Source organism: Aythya fuligula, chromosome 5 (genome assembly GCF_009819795.1).
Source record: "Aythya fuligula isolate bAytFul2 chromosome 5, bAytFul2.pri, whole genome shotgun sequence".
Classification (NCBI taxonomy): domain Eukaryota; kingdom Metazoa; phylum Chordata; class Aves; order Anseriformes; family Anatidae; genus Aythya; species Aythya fuligula.
Genome location: NC_045563.1, coordinates 6,565,997 through 6,587,457, shown reverse-complemented (window position 1 = coordinate 6,587,457; position 21,461 = coordinate 6,565,997). Strand labels below are relative to the sequence as shown.

Here is a 21,461-nt window from a genome sequence, read left to right as displayed (position 1 = left end):
GACTTTTGGATTAAACCATAAAGTTTTTAGCTGTTTGGTTGAATATTCAATTGTTCACTTAATTATACAATACATTCTTGGCTTTATTAAAAAGTATTTCCTCTTTGGCCATAAACAAAGTTTCCAGTGTAATACTAGTACTTAATTAGTAGTTTTTCCAGTATCCATCCTGTTCATCACTTAGGCCCATTCCTCCTTACCAACTAATGCATTTAATACATGCCTCTTTTATATTCAGACCCTTTATATTTACACTTCACAGCTTCTTCTAGATAAAGGCACTTCAATTCCTTTGGCCTTTGAGAAACCTGCTGAATTAATTCATTCAGCTTAGGCTCCTTTTACATTGAAAATCTTTCATATTTCTATTTTGTACTTCTTATTGTAGAAAAGGACACCCAAATTCCATTTGCCTTTCTTGACAGGTCGTATTTTTTTCAGCTCTGTTCAATTGGAGAAAAATACCAAGGAGAATAATTATCCACATTCTTCTTGAATTGTCATTGTCATAGGGGGGTATTTAAGGCCATAGCCTCACAGGGATGAATGATGACAAATTCTAGTGCTTGTTGTTTACAGAAAATACACACGTACAGCTTATGATTCTCAGTCTTTCTGCTTTTTCTGCAGTACTGTTGCCTAGCAATCGTTTCTCTGTTCCATACCTGTCCTTAATACCAAGCTTCAAGTTTATTTCCACACCTATTTCCAAACCTATTTCTTCCACATCAGCATTCCAATTTATAAAGATCATTCTGAGTTCTAGTCATGCCCTTGTACAGCTCAGTGACATCTGCAAAATTAATAAATGCACGTTCTATTTCTTCATTCAAATATGTAACGATACCAGGTCTGCTGGAGACTTAGTACAATAAAAGACTTACCACCAAGTTCAATTCCAACACCTGTGGGATCAGTGATAAATATTGCTAAAGTTGCACAATATAAAATGTAGCAAATAAACTGTGAAAAATGATTTATTGTACTAATTTTAAACAGTCAGTAAGCTTATTATGTTCACAGACAAAAGATTCCAAACATCTCTCATATGGGAAAGTTTTTCATGAGCTGTTCTTCCAACAGCCTCAGCTAAAAAAATTGTTGCAAGTCAACATGAGTTCCGAGTAATTACTCACATTGTACAAAGTGAATGCAAGAAACAACCATCTTCTCGCTCTTCCCTTCTCAAACAGCATGTGGCAACTTCATCTCCCACAGGCATCACTCACCGGGTGCTATACCATGAGACTGCTAAGGTATAGCAGTCACTACCAATATCCCAGTGTCACCTGTAGCTCTGGTCCCAGCCATTTCCTACTGTATGTCCAAAGGCATCCAAACAAGCACTTTGTGCTACATCTGACATTTACAACTTGTCATTAAAATTCTCATTAGTGCTTCTCCAAGTGGATCCTCTAACGTCTTCTTCTCCTCTTGGGAAGAGATAATTCTGAAAGGAAATAAAAAGATTTTTCTGACAAGCTTTTCAAACTATCTTCTCTCATGGGAATGACTAAAGTAGAATTAATTCTGCACAGAAAAAGGAAATGAATTAGATGAGCTCTTGAAATCTCCTCCTAATTCCTCTCTGCATGGCTTTAAATATGAAAAAAAGTCCTTCTAGTTTCTATGGCATATGATATCATTCAAAATATTAAATACAACTCCACTGATTAACAAAGTACTGTACTTTTAAACTAATTCAACCTTGACAGCTTTCAGTTCCTCGTGAACTCGTAACATTTCATTGTGAATTTGACACACACAATACTCAAAAATTAAGCACAAAATTGCTTATTGTTTTAGCACTTCAAGTTTACTGGCAAAGCTACCTGGAGAACTCCTGGTTTAAAGTCAAAACATTTGGACATTAACAACTTGAAGGAGTAAATAAAATCAAGTACAATATTAAACGCACCACTGTGCCTTCTTCAACCTGAAGATCTAAAAGTTGAATGACTTCAAATTGTCTACAGCTAAGGTGATCAGAAGATGTAAGTCACCTCAGTACCAAATATGTTCTTTAAGAGAAGAGAATATAAATGTGCTACCTCACTATGAACATATTTTGATACTTACTATTCTCTTTTATATGAAAATATCTTTCTGTTTCACACAGTTTTTGATAGTAAGTTAACTTAGTATCTAAGAGGTTAGCTCCTCTCCCTGAGAGGCTGCCTGTATTTGAGATGTGGCCCCAAAGCAGAACCCTAAACTCTTCCAAGAGCCCTACTAAATGAGGTATCTCAAAGAAAAGATGATGTGGTTTCCTCTGGACAGTGTCTGTTCCATGGCACTTATGTTCCCCTCAAGTGATAATGAGGACAGACACAGAGCAGTTTGAGATTAACATATCAACATACACTAAATGCATTTGATGCTTCTGTACAGCAACTCCACCATCAGCTTTGAGAAGCCTGGTTTACCAATGCTTCCAAATAAAATTTACTTTCTTTTCAGCGACACAAGTGACAGCAACGTCATCCATCCTTCTACCTCAGTCCCCAGATTCTTACCCCAATGCTTCCAATATAGCGGAGGAAGCTGTTACCACGTATGTATACTGGAACTAAAGCCTCAAAGCATTGCCCAGCTGAAACTAAGGCTAGAGGGGAAACTTCTACGTCCCTCACTTCCATGACAGCGAAGGCAGCAAGGGCTGCTCAATCTTCCAGTGCAGGTTACAGAAGTTCCCGGAGCTACTACTACAGGTATCTTTAGTAAGTTGGGGTATAACCCAAAATCACCTCTTATACATGAGTACTCTTCAAGGGAGATTTATATTACAGGAGAGTAAGCCATCTTTTAACTGGACTAATTTTAACACTGAGCACGCTATAATGAATTCGACGTAGAAAACCCACTATTCACAGGATTTTACCATCTCGTGTGCTTATAACAAACCCTCAGAGCAAAGCTTCAATTTTCATGCAACAATATACAGGTTGAAAACTAACCTAGCTTTTGCAAGGAAGCAAAACATGGTCCAAAATATCAGGTTTTGTTTCAGTAAAAATACCTCACAGTAGAAAGCTATTAAAACAAGTCTCCAGCTTGTTAGAATTTCAATCATCATACCTTCTTCACCTGAGTTATCTTCTTCTGTGATTACAGGCATCCCGATGTGCTGAGTAACAGTTTCCTTTTCTGCTTGCATCTCACCTGCAGACATATTTTTAGGAAAAAAAGTCATTTTTTTGTGTGTGTGTGTTTCTGCACCTCAGGTACCTCAGTTAAAAGACAGTTCTCTTGCTGCTATCTCAACTTCCCAGTCAAAGACTGAAGAAACACCGACGTTTCAAAGCATCTTCATATGGCTCACTAGAGAAATCCTCAGTAAAAAGTAACTAACAATACAAGCTTGGAGCATACTAATCACCAACTCAGTTCAGAGATTATTCAAAAATCCTGTCCTTATTCCCTCTCCAATACGTTGCCTACTGTTCTGAAGAAAAATTGCTCAGTGCCCACCTCTGAAGAGGGCTGAATTTTCTCAGAAGCTCTTTCCTAGCAGAAGCTAAAAGTACATCAGAAAACAGACTTTAGAACTTCGAAATGAAATCACTGCCTTCAAAGTAAAGTTTATGCAGAACTACTTTGTTGCTCAAATTTATATAACTTTTAATAGTAAGTCAAGTGATTGACTTAAGTGGCTGAACAACTTTTATCAGTTTAAAAGTCAGACATCAGAAAACTGATTTCCTTCAGAAGACAAAAGCCATTTGCCATGTTTTCAGAACTAGGAGACAGAGATCAAAATAAACTCTTGGAAGACTGAAAAAAAAGGAAAAAAGAAAAGAGATGCATAAGCAGGGATGCGCAAATATGTTAAAAGAAAGTGGAAAAAAAATGCACAAATCCAAAGGGCATAAGTTCTATGATAGTAAAAATAAATCACTCACTGAAGAGCTCATACATGTCAAAGATCAGTAAAAATTCCCAGAACTATTTATGACGCTTTAGTTTAACTATAAACAGCATGCAGTCATGTCTTCCTACCTGCGTAGACTGCGGAAAACAGACCGAACAGTTCAATTATGACAGAGGTATCACAAACCTTTCCTTAATTTTTTACCTCCACTAAACAGTAAAAATTTAACCCAGCTGCCTTAGCTAGCAAAGCAATTGATAAACTTCTGCAGCCTCTCCAGAAAAATACCTTTGAATTCCAAAGAACCTCTTCTCAGTGCTGGCTGTGGTCTCCTACTGTTTTTTCTACTTCGGCTTGGAGATTTCCTATAATCTGACCCTGATTCAGAAGATTCTAATTTTACTTGACGATGTCTTCTGGATTTGGAGGCCTAGAAGGTAAGCATATGCATAAATGATAAAAACAAAAGTTAAAGGGCTACAACCTCACATTGCTGTAAATCACCAGTACTTAACAAGCAAGTACAGACCAAAGCATCAACTTCCTCCTGTATCAAAAGAAAAGGGAATGGAGAAAGGGAAGACTCCCACTAGTTACTGTTTCTCAGTTCAATACGACAACATTAGAACTGATTCTGTGATTTAATGAGCCCATTGTTTAAAATCCAGGTAAAGAAACATTAATTTATGCTCACTCTCTGTCGGCATCAACCTACACTATACTGCACACCACTTCATGTAAGCAAAGGGAACATTTCCAAAACCTGCTACATCATAAAGCTTATTTACTATCATATTTTTCTCAGGTGCCTAGAAAACAGTACCACTGCATATCCACAAGTCTGGATTGTTCACTGTAAATTCCAGAGCTCTTTTTCATTTAATAATGCACTCTCCAATAAATGATTTAAATAAACAAGGAATTATGTAATGTTTATATACGTCTGCCATAAAAAGGCAATTCAGCAATGTTTTAGAAGTAGTACTTATTGAAACGTTTCAAAAGTTTGCCAAGTGACTTTAAAACCCCAAATTCCATTTTCATAACCATCTTCACACCTTCAAATACCTAAGTCTTGTGGAATTTGAACAATTAAAATCACAAGTATTTTTAAATTCCATTTACATAAAATTCCATCTATTAAAAAGCAGAGTACAGACATTAAAAGATATCCCAGAAATGAAAATCCCTCAGGCACAGACCATATTGCATTGCTTCCCTAAATCTAACAATAGTGAGGGCTTTAGGTTTTCCCACTGTGTTAGTTTGGAAACCAGAACATGCAAAAGTTGAATTACAGAGTGCAATTTTAACTCCTTCCTTTCTGACAAATCGCTTACATTGAACTGGTATTTAAAACTACTATTTAAAACCAAATACATCCCTATCATCAAGTTTTATATCTACCTCAACAACTGCAGAATAAGACTTGTATTTGATTCTAGCCAATGCACTTGCTCTTTCAGAACCCTGCAAAGAAACAAAAAGATCAGTCAGAAAAAGTTTCCATATTACAGCAATATTAAAACAAAATATTCAATTAGATTTGAGCAATATTTCACTATAGTTCTAATTCTACAATAAATGGTAACAAATTATTTCTTAGTTAAAAAAATTCAAACTCCATTAGGAATGAAGAGCATAATTTTGGTTGCCTTCAGTTACATAGCCCAGTAAGAGAAAATAAAACTTTGAACTTCACATGTTACTCAAATTCAATGTTGCAACAAGCAGGTAAGTACAACACAAGCATTAAAAGTGGACATTGCATTTAGCTGAAACTCTAGGAGGAATCACAGAGGAGTTTGGCCAAGAAAACAGCTCTTTTCTGTACTTAGCTGAAAGAGCCATAGTTTTTTATTGCAAGTGTCCAGGAACTACCACAGCAGCATATGCGCAAAGCTTAACAGAAGACAACGCAATTTAAAAAACAAATCCCAATCACACTAGCTATTCCTGGAATTTACTTTGACACGAACCCTGACAAACACCACTTCAGACCACTGTGATTTGAAGTTAACAAACTAACAGATTTTGCCTGTGCAAAAAACACAGCAAACAAGTTCATTCTTCTTACTTCTGATTCTAGTGAAGTTCCTTCTTCCTTTTTGTTTAGCACTTCATCAGCTTCTTTAGCATTTAGGAATAACTTCTGAAAAAAAATACAAAAAAGAGTATTTTTAAACATCTACTGTTCACAAAGCAGTTAAAAAAATTAAGAATTTTGAAAAACATAACAAATATGTAATAATAACATAACAATTAAGCAACCTCATATGTTGATTTCTTCCCACCAACATTACACTACAGCCCTTCCTTGACCCCAGACTGTTACAGAGCGATTTCCCACAGTCATTCTAATACTATCCACAAACTACTTCTTCCTTAAGGGCTTACCTTTAAGCAATCATTTACATTATCACAGAAGCAATAAAAGCCATTGTCCTTCCCACCACACCAGAACTCTGCCTAGGGTTTTACTTATTCCGTATCTTCAGTGTTGCAGTTCCTCTGCTTATGTCTAAGATTTACAGAGTATGTTCACAGGTAATGACACTAAGCCAGTTCTTACATGTTCACATAATCTGTTAAATTGCCACAGCATAATGGCTGTACTACCTACCATTCTTTTTTGCTGCCATTCCTGATGTTCCAAAGTTATGTCTTTAAGAGTAACTACAAATTCATCCTTTATCAAGCTCAGGGCCTTGTCTGGCTGGGATTTGTCAGCTGATATGACACACTTCATTTTCTGGTAGTGCTCATGGATATTCATCAGCTCCTAAAACAAGAAAAGAGATGATTTTCAGGAAAAAGAAGATAACAGCAGTAGAGTGATACTAATGCTCACTGAATAAAATTAAGGTTATTTAAACTATTCTAAGGAGACTACTGCAGTAGAGAGGTGTTAGATTGTTTATATCAGTTCAGTTTCAGGGCGCCTAGCAATAATGTCGCCTAGCACTTTCCCTTTAGTCCACCAATTACAAAGAATGAGTACTTATTATTTAAACTCAGAAAAAAGTATCTGCGAGAGTTGGTCCTTGGTACCACTGAGATTTCAGCCTGATATGATAGTCTGTTTTCTCTCTGAAGGAAGCATTTTACAGTCTACTCACACTGTCATTTCACAGATTACTGGATTTTGTAGCACTGTAGTCAACCTTACTGATGATACATATTTGCTAGCAGCAACTAGAAAAATTATGTAAGCAAAGATATGCTACTGAGTCATAACAAGCAATGTAAGCTATACCCTGCTTGAATTATTTATTTACAAAAAAATTGTTACCTATTAAATGAAACCATGTTTTAAAAGGAGAAATGAAGGTCTGGAAACACTATCATCTTGCAGATCATTCATTTTCTGTTACAAGTACCCAGCTTCCAGCTAAAACTTGCAGACATATCAGAACAAACCTGCTTCCCACAACCCATCATTTTCCATTTTCCTTTGCCTAAGTGATGGTTGACTATTTTTTTCCCCTTCCCCTTTTACATCTTACTGAGGCAAAGCCACAAAACATTGGAGACTATGGTACAGGTACCCTATGGTACCAGCAGATACCACAGTTCTTCCAAAATGTCCAGAAAAATTGCTAGCACAGACTACTACCTTTTTCTGCATTCCATAAGATGACTCATAAAGGACAATCTTGGGTTAATTAAAAAAGTTACAACTCTTAGACAACTGAAAAACACAAATGGTCATTAAGTTATTGTTCAAAGTTACTGTACCTCTAACACATCATTAGTGATGAGGCTGCTAACTCTGTTACTTGGGTCTTTAAATTCTTCTTTAAATTCATTTTCCTGAATCTTCTTCTTAGTTCTGTAGTTTAGCTGTAACAGAAGACAATGCTTTGTAACTTAAACAGTCAACTTAAACTGCACCTCCTCTTGAAAAATCTTACTGCGTATCCAACAATCAAGAGATGCTGAAAGGCATAGAATTAACTCATCAACAATAGCGTGCAGCTTCATTGTCAAGTGCTCAGCACTTTTTGAAAATTATTCCCTAATCAAGAATTTAACCCAGCAACCAAACTCAAGAGTTCACTGTTTCCACAAATTATGAGACATCTCAAATGTAATGAGAATATTTGATGCTGGAAAAAAAATATTTTCAAGCGAGATGCACACTACATTCAAACATCCTCTAAGCTTTATATTACATACCTAGTTATACAAAGCAAGACATAGTACATCTCAACCCAGCATGATAGCTAAACTAAATAAATTAGTGCTGTTGAAGTGCTAGCCATTGAAAGTGAGGATATTTTATTAAAAATTGTAAGCCAATAATGTAATAACTCACTAGCTTTGGCATTGCTGTGAAATGGAACGCTCTGGCAAGTCGCAGTGTCCTAAAGATGTATGCCGCATCATAATGCTGGGAATCTATCAGCTCTTGTTGAAATTTCAGGATTTCAGGCCAATCCTTTAGTGCAATTCTGATCTGCAACAAATCCATGGTGTATTATTACACTGACATGCGTATTTCAATGAACAAACACAAATTCAGCTGACTGCTATGACCACATTGCACACAATAATTGGATGTCTGGATGCAGCATGTCACGCGATCACAGAACTACAGAAAGGATCCTACTATAACACGTTACTACTATCACAAATTTTAGAGATAAGCTTCTTGTACTGTTGTGTTAAATATTCTTACTGCAGTTGCTGGCTATGATGTTGACATGAGTCCTCTACAATATCTGAGAAAGTTAATTCTTCATATTGAGGTGTCTGAAACAAAATGCACTCCTAGAAGGCTCCGATTCACCAGGTAATTAGGAAACAATACTTGTACCGTGATCTGTTGCCAGTCAAACATTCATTTAAGTCTCTCTTTCATTTCTTGCTTTTCCTCCTCTCCCATCTACACTGTCCTCTTAAAGTTTGTTCTACCTAAGGTACCTTCCTTGATGATTCCTGGACTCTAACATTTACTATATAGCAGCTGTTTTACATTTGCCTAAATTCATCTCCGTAAAAGGCAGTGACTTCTCTGAAGTTCAGATATGAGAGATAATGGCATCATTGCAGGACATTTAGGTTTGTTTTCTATGTAAAAAATTTGGACTCAATTGTTAATAATGCATACAATATACATGACAGTTCCTGAATAAACCACTTCTTACACTGATTTTCCAACTCCTTTATATGCTGATCTCCTCCCCTAAAAGCAGCAAGCAGGCACGTCATTCAGGCATTCAAACTTTCAACATCTTTACATATTCCACTTCTAGTTAACAGAAACTGGAAATAATTTCACCTGCCTTCATTCTCTTGAAATTCTAAGGAATGACTGGGGCTGCAACGTAGTTGTCTCTGCATTTGATGAGTACATTCTCAGGTCCCATTTTGAAAACTAGCCTTCTTCATTCCTTCAGTCTTGCAAACAAGATTTCTATGAACATGGCCACGATTTAAAAGGCATAAACAATATTGTAGTCACGACCATGTAAGTTCTCAAACCCAACAGTGTCTGAAAGGTTACCTTTTCCAAAAAGACCTTTTAAATTCTAAATATTTTTACATTAAGAAAGTGAAAGGGAATACCCCACCCATTTCTGATGACAAAGCAGACAAAGGTACACGAAACATCTTATGTCTAGTCCCTCCTGAGAAGGAAACCCAAGAACAATTACCTTCTGTTTTGGCTGGCATAGCTGCGTATTGTAGAGCCCATACAGCAGGTACAGAGCACCAACTCTGATCTGGAAAGCATACGGTGGCAAGAAGTACTGCTGTGCCAGTTCTAACGTCTTCTTCGTGAGCTTATTCCTCTCCAGAGCTCTTATTCTACCACTAAAGTAAACAAAAAGGAAGCATGTTAAAAGCAAGTAACTATAACGGCGCAGGCTTTACAAAGTCAGTAAGGCAGAAGCAAGCACCACGGATTTGAAAACACATTACCACAGGGCTCAAGTTCTGTGAAGTGTTGAGAGGCCTCACATACTGACACCTTGTAGTGAGATCTGCAGTGAAAAACGCGATACCCCATGGTCGTGTTTTTTAATATCATTTCTTAAGGAGCGCACCAAGATCCTACTACTGTACTATTACTATCGTTCCAACCATCAGCGTTCAAACTCCGTGTGCAATTAGTACACAAAACAAACCGGCCTAGTACTCGATGAAATGACCGATTAATCCTTTTTTCGTTGCCCTTTACCTGCCAACCCCCCCCGGGAGCCCTCCCTCAGGGAACCGCGGCTCCCCCCTCAGCACCCGGGGGGGAGCCCGGCGGCGGGGGGACTGCAGGACGGGGGGCATGGAGGGTCGGCTCCCTCCATCTCCCACTCACTGGAAGATGGTGTGGAAGCGGCGCTCCCTCCACAGCTCGGCGAAACGCTCGAAGCGGACAGTGTCGGCCTCCTGGAAGGCTCCGAGCAGCTCCTCGCAATCCGTCTGCAGCCCGGGCACCGAGCCCGCCTCAGCCACCGCCGCCATTTCGCGCACGCTCAGGCGGCCCCCTCAGGGCGGTCGCTCATGCGCTTTTCCCCGCTGCCGGGGCTCTGCTACCGGGTAAGGGGGGGGGGTTGAAGGGAGCCGGGGCTGAACCGAGCCGTGCCCGGCATGCACGGCCACACGTAGGCGGCGGGGCTGGGCGGCTGCCGAGCCGCACGTAGGGTGCCTGGGCGCGGCTTCAGCGAGCGGGTGCCGGCGGTGGCGGCTCTCCCGCCCCTCAGCCGCTGAGGCAGCCGAGGGAGCCCCCCGTGCCCCGCCGGAGCCCAGGTGGGTGGTGAGGGGGGAGCCCCCCGGGGCCACCCTGCCGGGGATGGGTTGGGGGAAAAGGGGGTCCCGAGGGGTGCTGGGGGGCTGGGGAGAGCCGGTGGGGGGAAAAAAGGGGGATTGGGAAGGGAGTGAGCGGTGCGCCTCAGCCGGGGGGCTGCGTACACCTGCGGGAGTTCCTCGTTGTGGGTAGGGGGTGGATTCACGGGTTGCTTTCTTAATGGTTAATTAGGAAATTAATGATAAGTTTTGGTCTGCCGCTGCGGCGTTCCCCAAACCGGTTCGCCGTTAGCAGCAGCTAACCCATCCCGAGGCTGCTCTTTGGGATTGGGCACTGTCAACCGCTCTTATAACCTTCACAGCTTTTGAGGTACAAATATATCTTTCTGTATGAATTATATTCACAGAAAGGCTCCAAAAAGCTGTTGTTAAGCGTCGCAGATAGCTGCTTTCATTGAAGAGGGGCAGGGAGGCTTTAGCAGAGCTGTTGCATGCGGTCTGGGCACGTTTCAGCAGCTGCCGGGGGGGAGCTACACCTGGTGGGGTTTTGGTTGTTTGTCTTCTGAAAAAAACATTTTTCGTCTTATTGACGCATCATGGGGTGACTTCGTTCCTTCGGGGCCAAGCCCGGCTCCTCATCAGTTTCAGGAGGAACTTCGTTTAAAGGGAACAGAGCTTGGCGTTGCAGTGACGGTGTGTAAAGCTCGAGTGTGTTTTCAGAGGATTGAAATTAAAAGTGCAGCGAGCGTTGCGATTTCTCAGAGATGCTGTATCAAGAAGCGCTAGGTGGGTTGTTTTTCTTTATTCTAAGGCAGGTGGGGCTGCAAATCGTGACACTTTGATTCCCTAAGAGGATGTAAGACATGGTGAGGACAAGGCTGTTGCGTGTGTGTTAATGCGTGATACGTCTTGCAGAAAATTCGGCTAACGGTGTAAAGAAAATGCGGTGGAGAAAAAAGGCAACAAATTCTTGCAGAACTCCTTTTCTGTGCCATTTGCAATGAAATACAGTGTTAATTTTTTAGGTTAATTAATCGTCCACTTCGTTTTCTTAACTCTCTAGTCAGTGTTTTCATTCAGCGCTCCTTCAGGTGCTGAGTACATTTTAATTGTTCCTTGGAAGGCAGGCTGTAGGTTACTGTATCCTCCTCATGTTCTTATTTAACTCCTAAATGAAGGGCTGAAGTCCTGTTTGTCCTATTAATTCCTAGCTTATAAGCAGCAAGTTAAGAAGCCATTCATCCTGCATAGATATGGCTAGAAATAACGGGTTTCTGCAGTTGCACGCAGTACAAGAGAACTCACTCACTTTTGAATGCCTTATGTGATTTAGATCATATAAGCAAATTGAAAACGTGAAAATCATGTTTTCATGGATTTTCATGAAAATGAATCATGGATATGTTTTATTAAACAGTGCATTCCAGCTTCCATGTGTGCAAACCCATCACTTCTAATAAGTAACGGGATCATACTCTACTGTGACAGCAGCTCTGAAAGCAGAACGCATGCACGCTTCTTCCCAGCAAAGCAAAAATGGGGCAATAGGTTTTGAATTTGTGCAATAGGAAATGGCATTCATTTAATGAGACAGTAAGAGTCGCAAGATGTTGTCAAATTTATTTGCATGTGGTGAGAGCAACTGAAAAATCAACTGGAAAAATCCTTTTGAATTTAATTTTTCTTTTGTTACTAAGGGTGTATCTTCTCTGTAGCTTCCCCCGTGAGAGCCTATGCAATCCCTGGTGTCCGACTTGTTGAATTGTATGCCTAACCTCTTCTGTTCATGGATTTAGTCTATGTAATTCAGGTGGGATAACCACTGTGACCATTTATAAATGCCATTGGACAACAGACCACATGTATGCTTAGTGTCAAAGTTTGTTGACTTCAGTAGCAGGTGGGTCACACCTCCAAACGTGCACAGAGGTCTAGTTGTGCTGTACAGTGTTTAATTCTTCTTATCGTGTTTGCCATCTCCATCTTTTAGAACAGGAATAACTGATGTACAGAAATCACAGACGTCACAAGTTAGAAACAAACCCTCTCTTTTATTGAATTTTATACTGTTACACAATCAAAAAGAAATACAATCACAAGTATGTCAAAATGTTTCAAGAGAAATATCAATTGCAATAGGTTGTACTTGGTTCCAGAAAAGAATCTCATTAAAATATACCACTTTTTCATGAGAGAATACTGCAATTATTCACAAAATCTACCATACTGTATAAATCCAGTAGCAAACTCTTTAACCTTTTGGTAACTTGGCAAGCCTTGCTCAAGGTAAACAGGGAAGCAGAAGGAAAAACGACAATGCATTTTTTGAATTTGGATCAAAATCACAGTTCACCAGACTGGAGCTTTCCAGGGAGTCGAGTGTCTGATTGCTAATGGTACTTTTAATGAAAGCTGGATACCCAACTCATGAGTTCCTATGAAAATACTGGCCTTTCTACATAGTACTCCTGGCCGGTGAAATGTTTGTTTTCATGCTGGGTAGTTGCAGTTTGAGTAATCTGCATGAGTGCAGTGCCATCTGGGTGAGATGTGTGCGCTGTTCAGTAGCAGCTAATCAAAGGGGATGGGGAATAAACGACTGACCCCAGGCATAGCCTCTAGTGCCTGCTGCACAGCACTGGGGTGCTCCTGGCTCCCAGGGTCATCAAAGGAAATGAGTCATTCAGCGCTGTGACAAGGGACAAAGCCTGACAGCAGATACAGTGATGTGGGCTGTTCCACTAGTATCTGTTTAGCTGTTTAAAAAACAATTTAAATAATTAAAAATGCCATTAAATATGCACTGGTTTAACCTGTAATAATCAGCTATTTGATTCCTATAGCTTTATTTCATTGCAAGCATGTGAAGTTTTAATTGTTCTTTCTGGCCTCAGGCTGGGACTTAAAAGTAATTCATAATTACTCTGAGGGAGTTTGTGCGTACACAGGAATGGAAACTGATCAAAGTAACATAGTAAATTGCTTTAATTTTGTTTTCCAAGATCAATATACAGTCCAAGCTATCTTACTACATGGGTGGAAGGTGTGGTTAAGTGTGCACTTTGGACTCCAGGCTACCCTTATGGAGTGTAACATCTGCTGTCTAGCAGCTCAGCTGTAATAGTGACTTCTTTGGAGCTACAGCTGTGGTTAATTGCGACTACTTTCAGGTAAAGGACTGAATGTCATCACCATAAATTCTGGCCAAAAAAAAGGCCTTTATCTTTTAACAAACCCATCAGCATCCTTGATAAAACATCAGTTGGAATCCATATGCAAAAAATAATTGATATGCCATGAGGAAGACATAGTGTGACTACTGCTGCAGTCACTACCTACTGAAAGCTAGCTTCGTTATGCTCAGCTTATGGGGAAAAGATAATTGAGCATGTTTCATATGCAAAAGCAAATACTACATCCAGCTGCAGTTTCTTCGTTATTACTGGTGAAGAACAAGTGCTCTAAGTAGCAAGTCAACACGGAACTTACTCAAAATTGCTAAGAAAACCTCTAGAAAGAAGTGTATTCTTCCTCCAAAGAAGGGGTAGAATCTAAGGCTATATAGCCTGATGCTAAGGGAAAAAAAAAATTAAAGCAGCTAAAAAGCCTACTTCCTGCTTTTGTAAACTTGCAGCAGTTTTTATAGCAAAGCTGAGACTAGGCCAGAGCAGTTACTGTTACTCTTCCATGCTTTCTTCAGCATTTCTATGAGCTGAATAATTGTTCTCAGTAACTACAGCACATCATTCTTAGTCATAAAATTAATTTAGCCATATCCTGGAAGCTAGAGCTTCTACAGGGGATGCTCTAATAGTGAATGGGAGAGTTAGGCAAAGGAGGGGAACACTTGTTACATTTATGTGTAACTTTACAAGCTAGTTTTCAGGTTGAGGCTTTTTCTTTTTAATCCTCCGAAGTGCAAACCACTATGGGTACTACAATTCCTCCAAGGATTATTTATTTCACTCACTTTTACAAGCACTGTAAACAAAATGCTATGCCTCAGTAGTACGTATAATAGGAAACGTATGTGAGTGGGGAAGATTCTTAGACAAGGTGATGCTCATTTAAATCCCTGGCTGTTGTCATTAAGAACAGAGATGATTCCTGCTGGCTCATAACCACAGATCATGCAGGTCACGTAAATTTTCCTTCTCCTTGTAATATGGATTTTTCTCTCGTAACTCACTACCCTCTTTTCGTACATTAAAGAGGGACTCCAAGATAAGGAGTAAGTAACAGAACTACTTCAAAGAGGACAACAGAACATTTCTAGTGGGAGATGAAAAAGGATAGCCTCCCAGGACAGGGAAGTAAGAAAAGCACAACCCACTTGTACTTCTCTTGTCTACAAGACTCTCCTCCCTATCTCAGCTCCTGTCAGTCTATGCAGAGCTAAGGATATAGGTAGCCCCTGCCAGCTGCTGCTTAACTTGGCTATTACAACTTCTGCTACTAGAGAAAGCAATGCTAGGGGAAAACGTGCTGTCTTCAAGGCTTCACACAGCACACACGCAGTATTCTACTGCTTTTATCCAAAGAGCTTTGTAAGCTTCGCATACCAAAGCTCTATTACAAATCTTTAATACTGAAATATTAGGTGCGTATATATTCAAATTGTTCTCTACACAGATCTTGAGCTCTAGCTTAGTGTACCTTCGTGCTTTCCTTTCTCTATGGAACTTCTGCTGAAACTAAGTATGCAACCACATTCTGCTACCAGTGCTTTACCTTTCTCTAAGTCAGTAGCTAGCAGTCTCCATGTAGTTTCATTAGCACAGCTGTGTCAGTTTGAAAAGTGCTTTTGCTTCAGTGAAACTGTAACAGTAATTTTAAAAGACAGGTTAAGCTTATGCACAGTTATATCGATTTCAAAATACTCTAGACAAGTTCAGTGAAACCAGTTTCCAAAATAAAAACACATTTTGTGACACTCCACATTTGATTTCTTACACTGAGATACGCTGCTTAAAATAGTTACGTAGGTATGAATGTACAGAATATATTGACCCTATTTACACATTACAAGGTTGTATCAGTAGTATCATGTTTTATGACAGCAAAAGAAGTCACCTAGTCAAAGTTACTGAGTCAACAGCACAAGAAACTAGAACAACCTTTATCGTGGAGTACCAGCTTCATTTTCCATTGTGCAGTTTTGCAATTTAAAACAAATCATCTTTAATCGGTCACTCTTGTGAATTTTACATTTCCTGCTTTCCAGTGTTACCTTGATAATGCTTCCAGAGACAAGCCTTTAAGCTGTTTGCGAGGAAGAATCTTTCCGCTCTGAAATAACGCACGTGCTGTCTTTGCACTTTCAAGTTTGCTAACTGGTGTGATAACATTACAAAATTTCACGTCTTTGGCCGGCAGTAGTACAACACTGTCTAGGAGACTTTAGTACTGAATAGGCTCAAATAATTAAGTCGGAGATGTTACGATCAAAGCAAGGAAGCAGTGATTTCCAATGAACTCTAAGTTAAAAAGGGAACACGGATGAACGATAACCACTAACAAAAATATAAATTATCTCATCTTTCTCAGATAACACACTCCCCAAGGGGGCCTGGTCCACATATAGTTTATTGATGTAAGAAAACAATACAGTTAGTGTTAGATCCAACCACGAAGAGCAAAAGAATGAGTGAATGAAGGTTTTGTACAGTACATATAGGAAAATAAGATGTCTGTGACAACTATATATTTCTAAATAAAAAGGCTTCTAAATATATTCAAGTTATTGAAATCTACATGAAAACATATGGATGTTAATAGCAACAAGGTGCGTGAAACCAAAACATCAAAATATTGAGCAACTCAATGATGTACTAGATAAAACTCTGCTAACAATGCAAGATGTTTTACAATCTGCTTGAAATATCACCTATACCACACAGGGTAAGCTGAACATTTAGATTTAAGATCATACACAATATTAGCATTAACTTCAACAACTACAGGCAGGGATTTATTTTTTTTTTTAAGCTGGCAAAGTGACTACTTTAAGAACATCAAACTCTCTCTAAATTGAGAATGTACCCAAATAAAATGCTGCTAGCCCTTCCCAGATAAAAACCTTTCCCTTTGACTAACCACACTCATTTAAGTCAAAAGCATAAGACAGCATTTAAGAACAATTTATATTACAACATGACTAAAATAATGACGTAATCCAGGTTTAAACATGATTTCATAGGCAAACAAAAGATTCTTCTTAAAAACTAGTTTTTATAAACGCAGAATATATTGCATGAGGAACTGCTGGTATTTTTTAAGAAAATATATTGTGCGATTGTGGCTACAATGCACTGCTGCAAAGCATTGTTGTTTCTTATAAAAATTATTAAAATAAAAAAAAACTCACTTGAACATAAACAGTAAGAGAGCACAAGTCTTCCAGCTACCTATGAAGAGCAGGATGGAAGTATTGCCAGTTGTTCCTGTGTTGACATTTTACTAATGATAAATTTTGGTGACCAACTCCCCAGCCAAAAATAAATATTTTTTAAAATCAGGTGCATATTTCTAAGCTGCTATTGCAAGTGTGTTTTAAATGTAATGGACTTAAAAGTGTATGTACCAAAGAATTATAAAAATGCACTATAGTTTGAGTTACTGTTACATAAAGAACGTATTAAAAAGACTGTCAAAATAAGTAGAAAGGGGATCAAAACTGAACTAACTGAATTAGTGCAGTACTGTAGCCAGGCTTCTAAAATCAGATATAGAAAATATAAATAGACTGCTTTAGGTGATGATTCACCAGTGTCCAAAAAAGGAACAAGTATTGTGAAAGCTCAGTTAACTTGATCCAGAGCTCTGAGCAGTTCTTCCCCCTGTAGCAGGTTTCTGTTGCCTTGTATGGGAGCATTTACTTCACAATCATAACTTGTGAGTTGGGGTAGTCCACTTTCATCCATCGACTGCCCTAGAAGTTTACTTGCTATGTCTACAGAGGAAGGGGAAGGAAAAAAGTGCACTTTATTCACTTTCCTCCAAAACTGTTCACAAACGAGACAAGTTGGTTATGTTTTTGTCACTCGGTTCTCTTCCACGCAGCCCTCCCATCCTCTACATATTTAAAAAAAGATACTAACCAGTTGATAATAGAATGATTGTCTTTTGCTCCACTCCATTATGACCAGTTGTTTTGCATGCCTTTACACGTTTCCAAGCAAGCGATGCATTTCCTCCACGGTCACCTGTCTGCTGGAATAAAGAACCCTAGAAAGAAGTAAAACAAAACTTCTTTATTGAATGCTGCATCCTTCTCGCCTTCCACATCCCTTTTCCAAACCAGCAGTTTCTGCCACTAATTACCAATGCAGGCATTATTACAATTTAAAGGGGACTTCATTCAGAATTTAGGGAGAATGTGTTTCCAAGTACACTGGCCTTGAAGATTATTTAGAAGAAAACAGAATCAGATTTTTATTTAAAAGAAAACAGGATCAGATTTTAAGGTCTCCTCCCTTACACAAAACAATTACAAAATCCTGGTTATCAGCAGCTACCATGCTTGCTGTTAGCGTGGACATGTACACACACCCACACCCATTTAATTACCACTGCTCTTGGGTGAGTAAGCATCAGGTTTTCACTGAAGTCGCTAATGGTTTTCTGCACTGGAATTAGCAGCGTGGACAGGAGATTCAGGAACCGTGGTTGGTTGATTTTATCTAAATTTAAGGTATAAGTTCTGCTTGCACTCCAGTTATTGCCACCAACCCATCTGATCCAAGTTTTGAGGGCAATGCAGTCCCAAGCCTTTCTATTGCAGATACAGCACCTTGACATAAGTCTTTTGGCAGCAGCATACCAGGTTTGGGAGATAGAAAGGTTTTTTTTAAGAGCTCCATATAATTAGTGCAAGGAAGAAAAAGCCACCACTGAAACAGAAGATGGGATGGAAGGAGAAGCCCCATTTTAGTAACAAGTTTGCTAGCAACAGTGGCTGAATCAGCAAAGCTGTGTCTTGTTAGTAGTAGTGACTTGCAAAAGAAGAAAAAGTATTTCAGAATGCTGCCATTACCCTGAACACTTAAAATAGTAAAGGACATGATTTCAGGTTATAAAACACATGCAAGTCAAAAAGACAGTTGTATAATAGAAGTTAAACAACTCAGAAGCTGCATTTCATAGTAAGGTAGGTCACCTACATTGTTCCTGGTTTAAATTTTTATTTTATTTTTTTAAACTATGAATGCAATACGGCCTTCCGTATCAAGACGTATAACTCACATTTTTCCCCTTTGGAAATTTGGATCATCATTTATAGTCTCATTATAACACATTTTGCCTTTGTCTAATTCTTCTGCTTTCTAAAACCAAACTAAAGTGGTACTGTCTTTGCTTATTTTCATTCTTGGAAGTCACGGCAAGTTTTTGCACAATCCCAGTTCTGGATTTAATCTAAATTTTTGTACTATGCATGTGTAAGGACTAGTTCATAAACTCAAATCCATTTTGGAGAAAGAAGCCAGATGACAGAAGTACTTGATTGTAGTAATGTCAGTAAGACCCAGCTACATGGAAAAAAATCAGCTTCTGACTGTGCAGAAACCCTTCAAAATACAAGTTTTGTCACACACAGGAAAAAAAAAAGGGTTTACAGAGAATGAAATTTGAACCTATAAGCATTAAAAAGGCACTAAACATAACAGTGTATGTCCATTACAGGAGTTAATATAAAACTGCTTGTGTTCTGCTATTTTATATCTATCAGCAACGCTATATCACAGCCATAGCACCACTGAGTGAGAAGGCGGCAATGAAAAGCAATAAAATTTTTAGCAGAGCTGTGAGTTCTTAAAGAGCTACTGGCAGCAACAGAACAACATGCATGAAAATTGCAAAGCATTTAACAAATAAGGACAATGGCATCAATATGTTGTTTGCTTTTTAATGAAGTCTGCTAGGCTCATAGAAAAAAATGGATGTATGAATGCTTTCTCAGCTCTCACAGAAGAGGCCAATGGTAAGGCAACACACAGTGACTTGTTGCATTCCCAAACCAGAATGCTAACTCAGGAATAGTTCATAATTCAGAGGAAAAACAACCCTGCGCTGTAAGATGTGATGGATGACGACATCTAGGAGATGGATCACCAGAGGAAGAAAGAATCTCAAAGGCTACAAGGCAGTAGAGGAACTAAGAACTAACCACTTAAAAACTTGAGAGAAGTGGGAATTTGCAATGAAAGCAAGAGGAGAGATGCAGTACGTGGCAAAGCCCAAGGTTTCAAAATACTAAGAAATGACAGTAGGTGTCAAAGATCTCAGAGACAAAATACCCTTACAGAAGGCAACAAGCTTAATAGCCCAAGTTAAGTGACAGAAGTCTAAGAAAATCTAAAAAGTTTATTTTTGAGTTACTTAGCCTATGATGAGGTACTTGCTATCACATACTAAAACTAGAGAGACAGCGCATGAAATGGAAGTGGTAGTAATGTAAGTTTGCCAGATTGTAAGAATTCTATCTATTCCCTTATAGATCAGATGGTATTGTTATCTGACTGCTGTTATCCGACCAAATTAAGAAAAGAAAGCAACCTCAGTCTCAATGGAGAAATGATAGGAAGAAGTGTAAGAACACTGTCCAGAACTCACAAATATAAAAACTGAGTTTGAAACCAGGAACAAATGACAATAAACGACAATTTTGCCTTACATTTGTGCATATTCTACAGATGAAGCATGCCTCCTTGCATGTATGTTCACAAATGAGCATCTCCTACCTAATCAAGAAACGTGCTTGGGTACAGAGGGCATTTTTGAAATGACTGACAGTAAGAGAACTAAAAACCAGTATCTGCATATGCGAGGGAATTTCATGCCCAAACAATCATCTCTGATCCCAAGAGTCCATTGCATACCAACAGCTAAACTCAGGAGTCTGCACTGAAGCCTCGATTCAGAAATTGCAAGGTTAAAAGTGAATATTTTAAAATGGTAAAACAAAACTCACAATTCCAACTGCCTGAAAAAGTGAACCATCATGTTCCATTTTTCGTTTTCTCTGAGCATTATGCAAAGCTAGCATCTTTGGATTTAGTTCTTCATCCATTGCAGTAGATCTAAGAAAAATTGATTCAGGCTGTTAAGACGTTTCTACTATCCTCAAGCCATTCTTTTTTTGTGGACACTTATATACAATATGACAAAACTGAATTTATGAACTATACTAGTTTTCTTTTGTAACTGACTCATTTCAACAATTATTGTCTATGAGCATAGAAAATGTTAGCATTTAATCTTGCTGTGAAGCTCAGAATGAGTTTTAGCAAAAAAAAATTTAGTCTGTAGGAAAAAAAAACAAAGCATAAAAGTTCAGCAATTCATTTTCTACAGGAAGGAGGGAGGGAAGGGTGAGGAAAGTGAGTATTTCTATGTACAGATAAAGCTTCTGTGTATCAAAGGTCTGACATTCTGATTTTGTAGAATTTTCTATCATAAAAATGTGCTACGTATACCTTCGTCTGTCATTATGAATTATAGCTAATTTTAAAAGTAATACGTGTAGCACAGAGACCATAGATGACTCTTACCTCTTAACGAAGTGGACAAAAAATATCAGAAATACTGTGCGGGTATAACTACCTCTAAATTGCCTACTGCATTCTTTTTAAATGGTTGCATGTCAGATAAAAAAGCAAAATAAACTTATTAATGCAGTTGGCATACAGTAGCTGCCTATTACATGAGATGTAAAAGCTACTGCAAAAAAGCTGCTGAGAAATTAACTTTAGGGAAGATCAGCATATCAAAAATATAGTATGAAGTGTCTGGATTTCAACATATCAGTATCTACTTTGAAGCAGAACACTGAATACAATGTATG

At 38.7% G+C, this 21,461-nt stretch overlaps 2 protein-coding genes across 2 annotated transcripts in view; both read right to left on the bottom strand.

The window, feature by feature from the left end:
• Window positions 1–961: 961 nt before the first annotated feature.
• On the bottom strand, window positions 962–10,336 carry SNAPC1 (small nuclear RNA activating complex polypeptide 1). The gene is made up of 10 exons (XM_032187863.1): window positions 10,191–10,336; window positions 9,532–9,691; window positions 8,190–8,330; window positions 7,610–7,714; window positions 6,495–6,653; window positions 5,949–6,023; window positions 5,279–5,341; window positions 4,160–4,301; window positions 3,079–3,162; window positions 962–1,450 (listed from the first exon to the last, which is right to left on the bottom strand). Exons 1-10 carry the CDS (start codon window positions 10,334–10,336, stop codon window positions 1,416–1,418), a joined length of 1,110 nt encoding a protein of 369 aa, XP_032043754.1. The 3' UTR covers window positions 962–1,415.
• Window positions 10,337–12,649: 2,313 nt separating this feature from the next.
• Window positions 12,650–21,461, bottom strand: part of HIF1A (hypoxia inducible factor 1 subunit alpha) — a 32,999-nt gene continuing 24,187 nt past the window's right edge. Inside the window, exons 13-15 of the mRNA XM_032189291.1 lie at window positions 20,589–20,697; window positions 17,719–17,845; window positions 12,650–17,570 (exon numbers count right to left, since the gene is read on the bottom strand). Coding sequence (XP_032045182.1) covers window positions 17,419–17,570; window positions 17,719–17,845; window positions 20,589–20,697 — 388 coding nt within the window. The 3' untranslated portion in view covers window positions 12,650–17,418. The remainder of the gene's footprint in view (window positions 17,571–17,718; window positions 17,846–20,588; window positions 20,698–21,461) is intronic.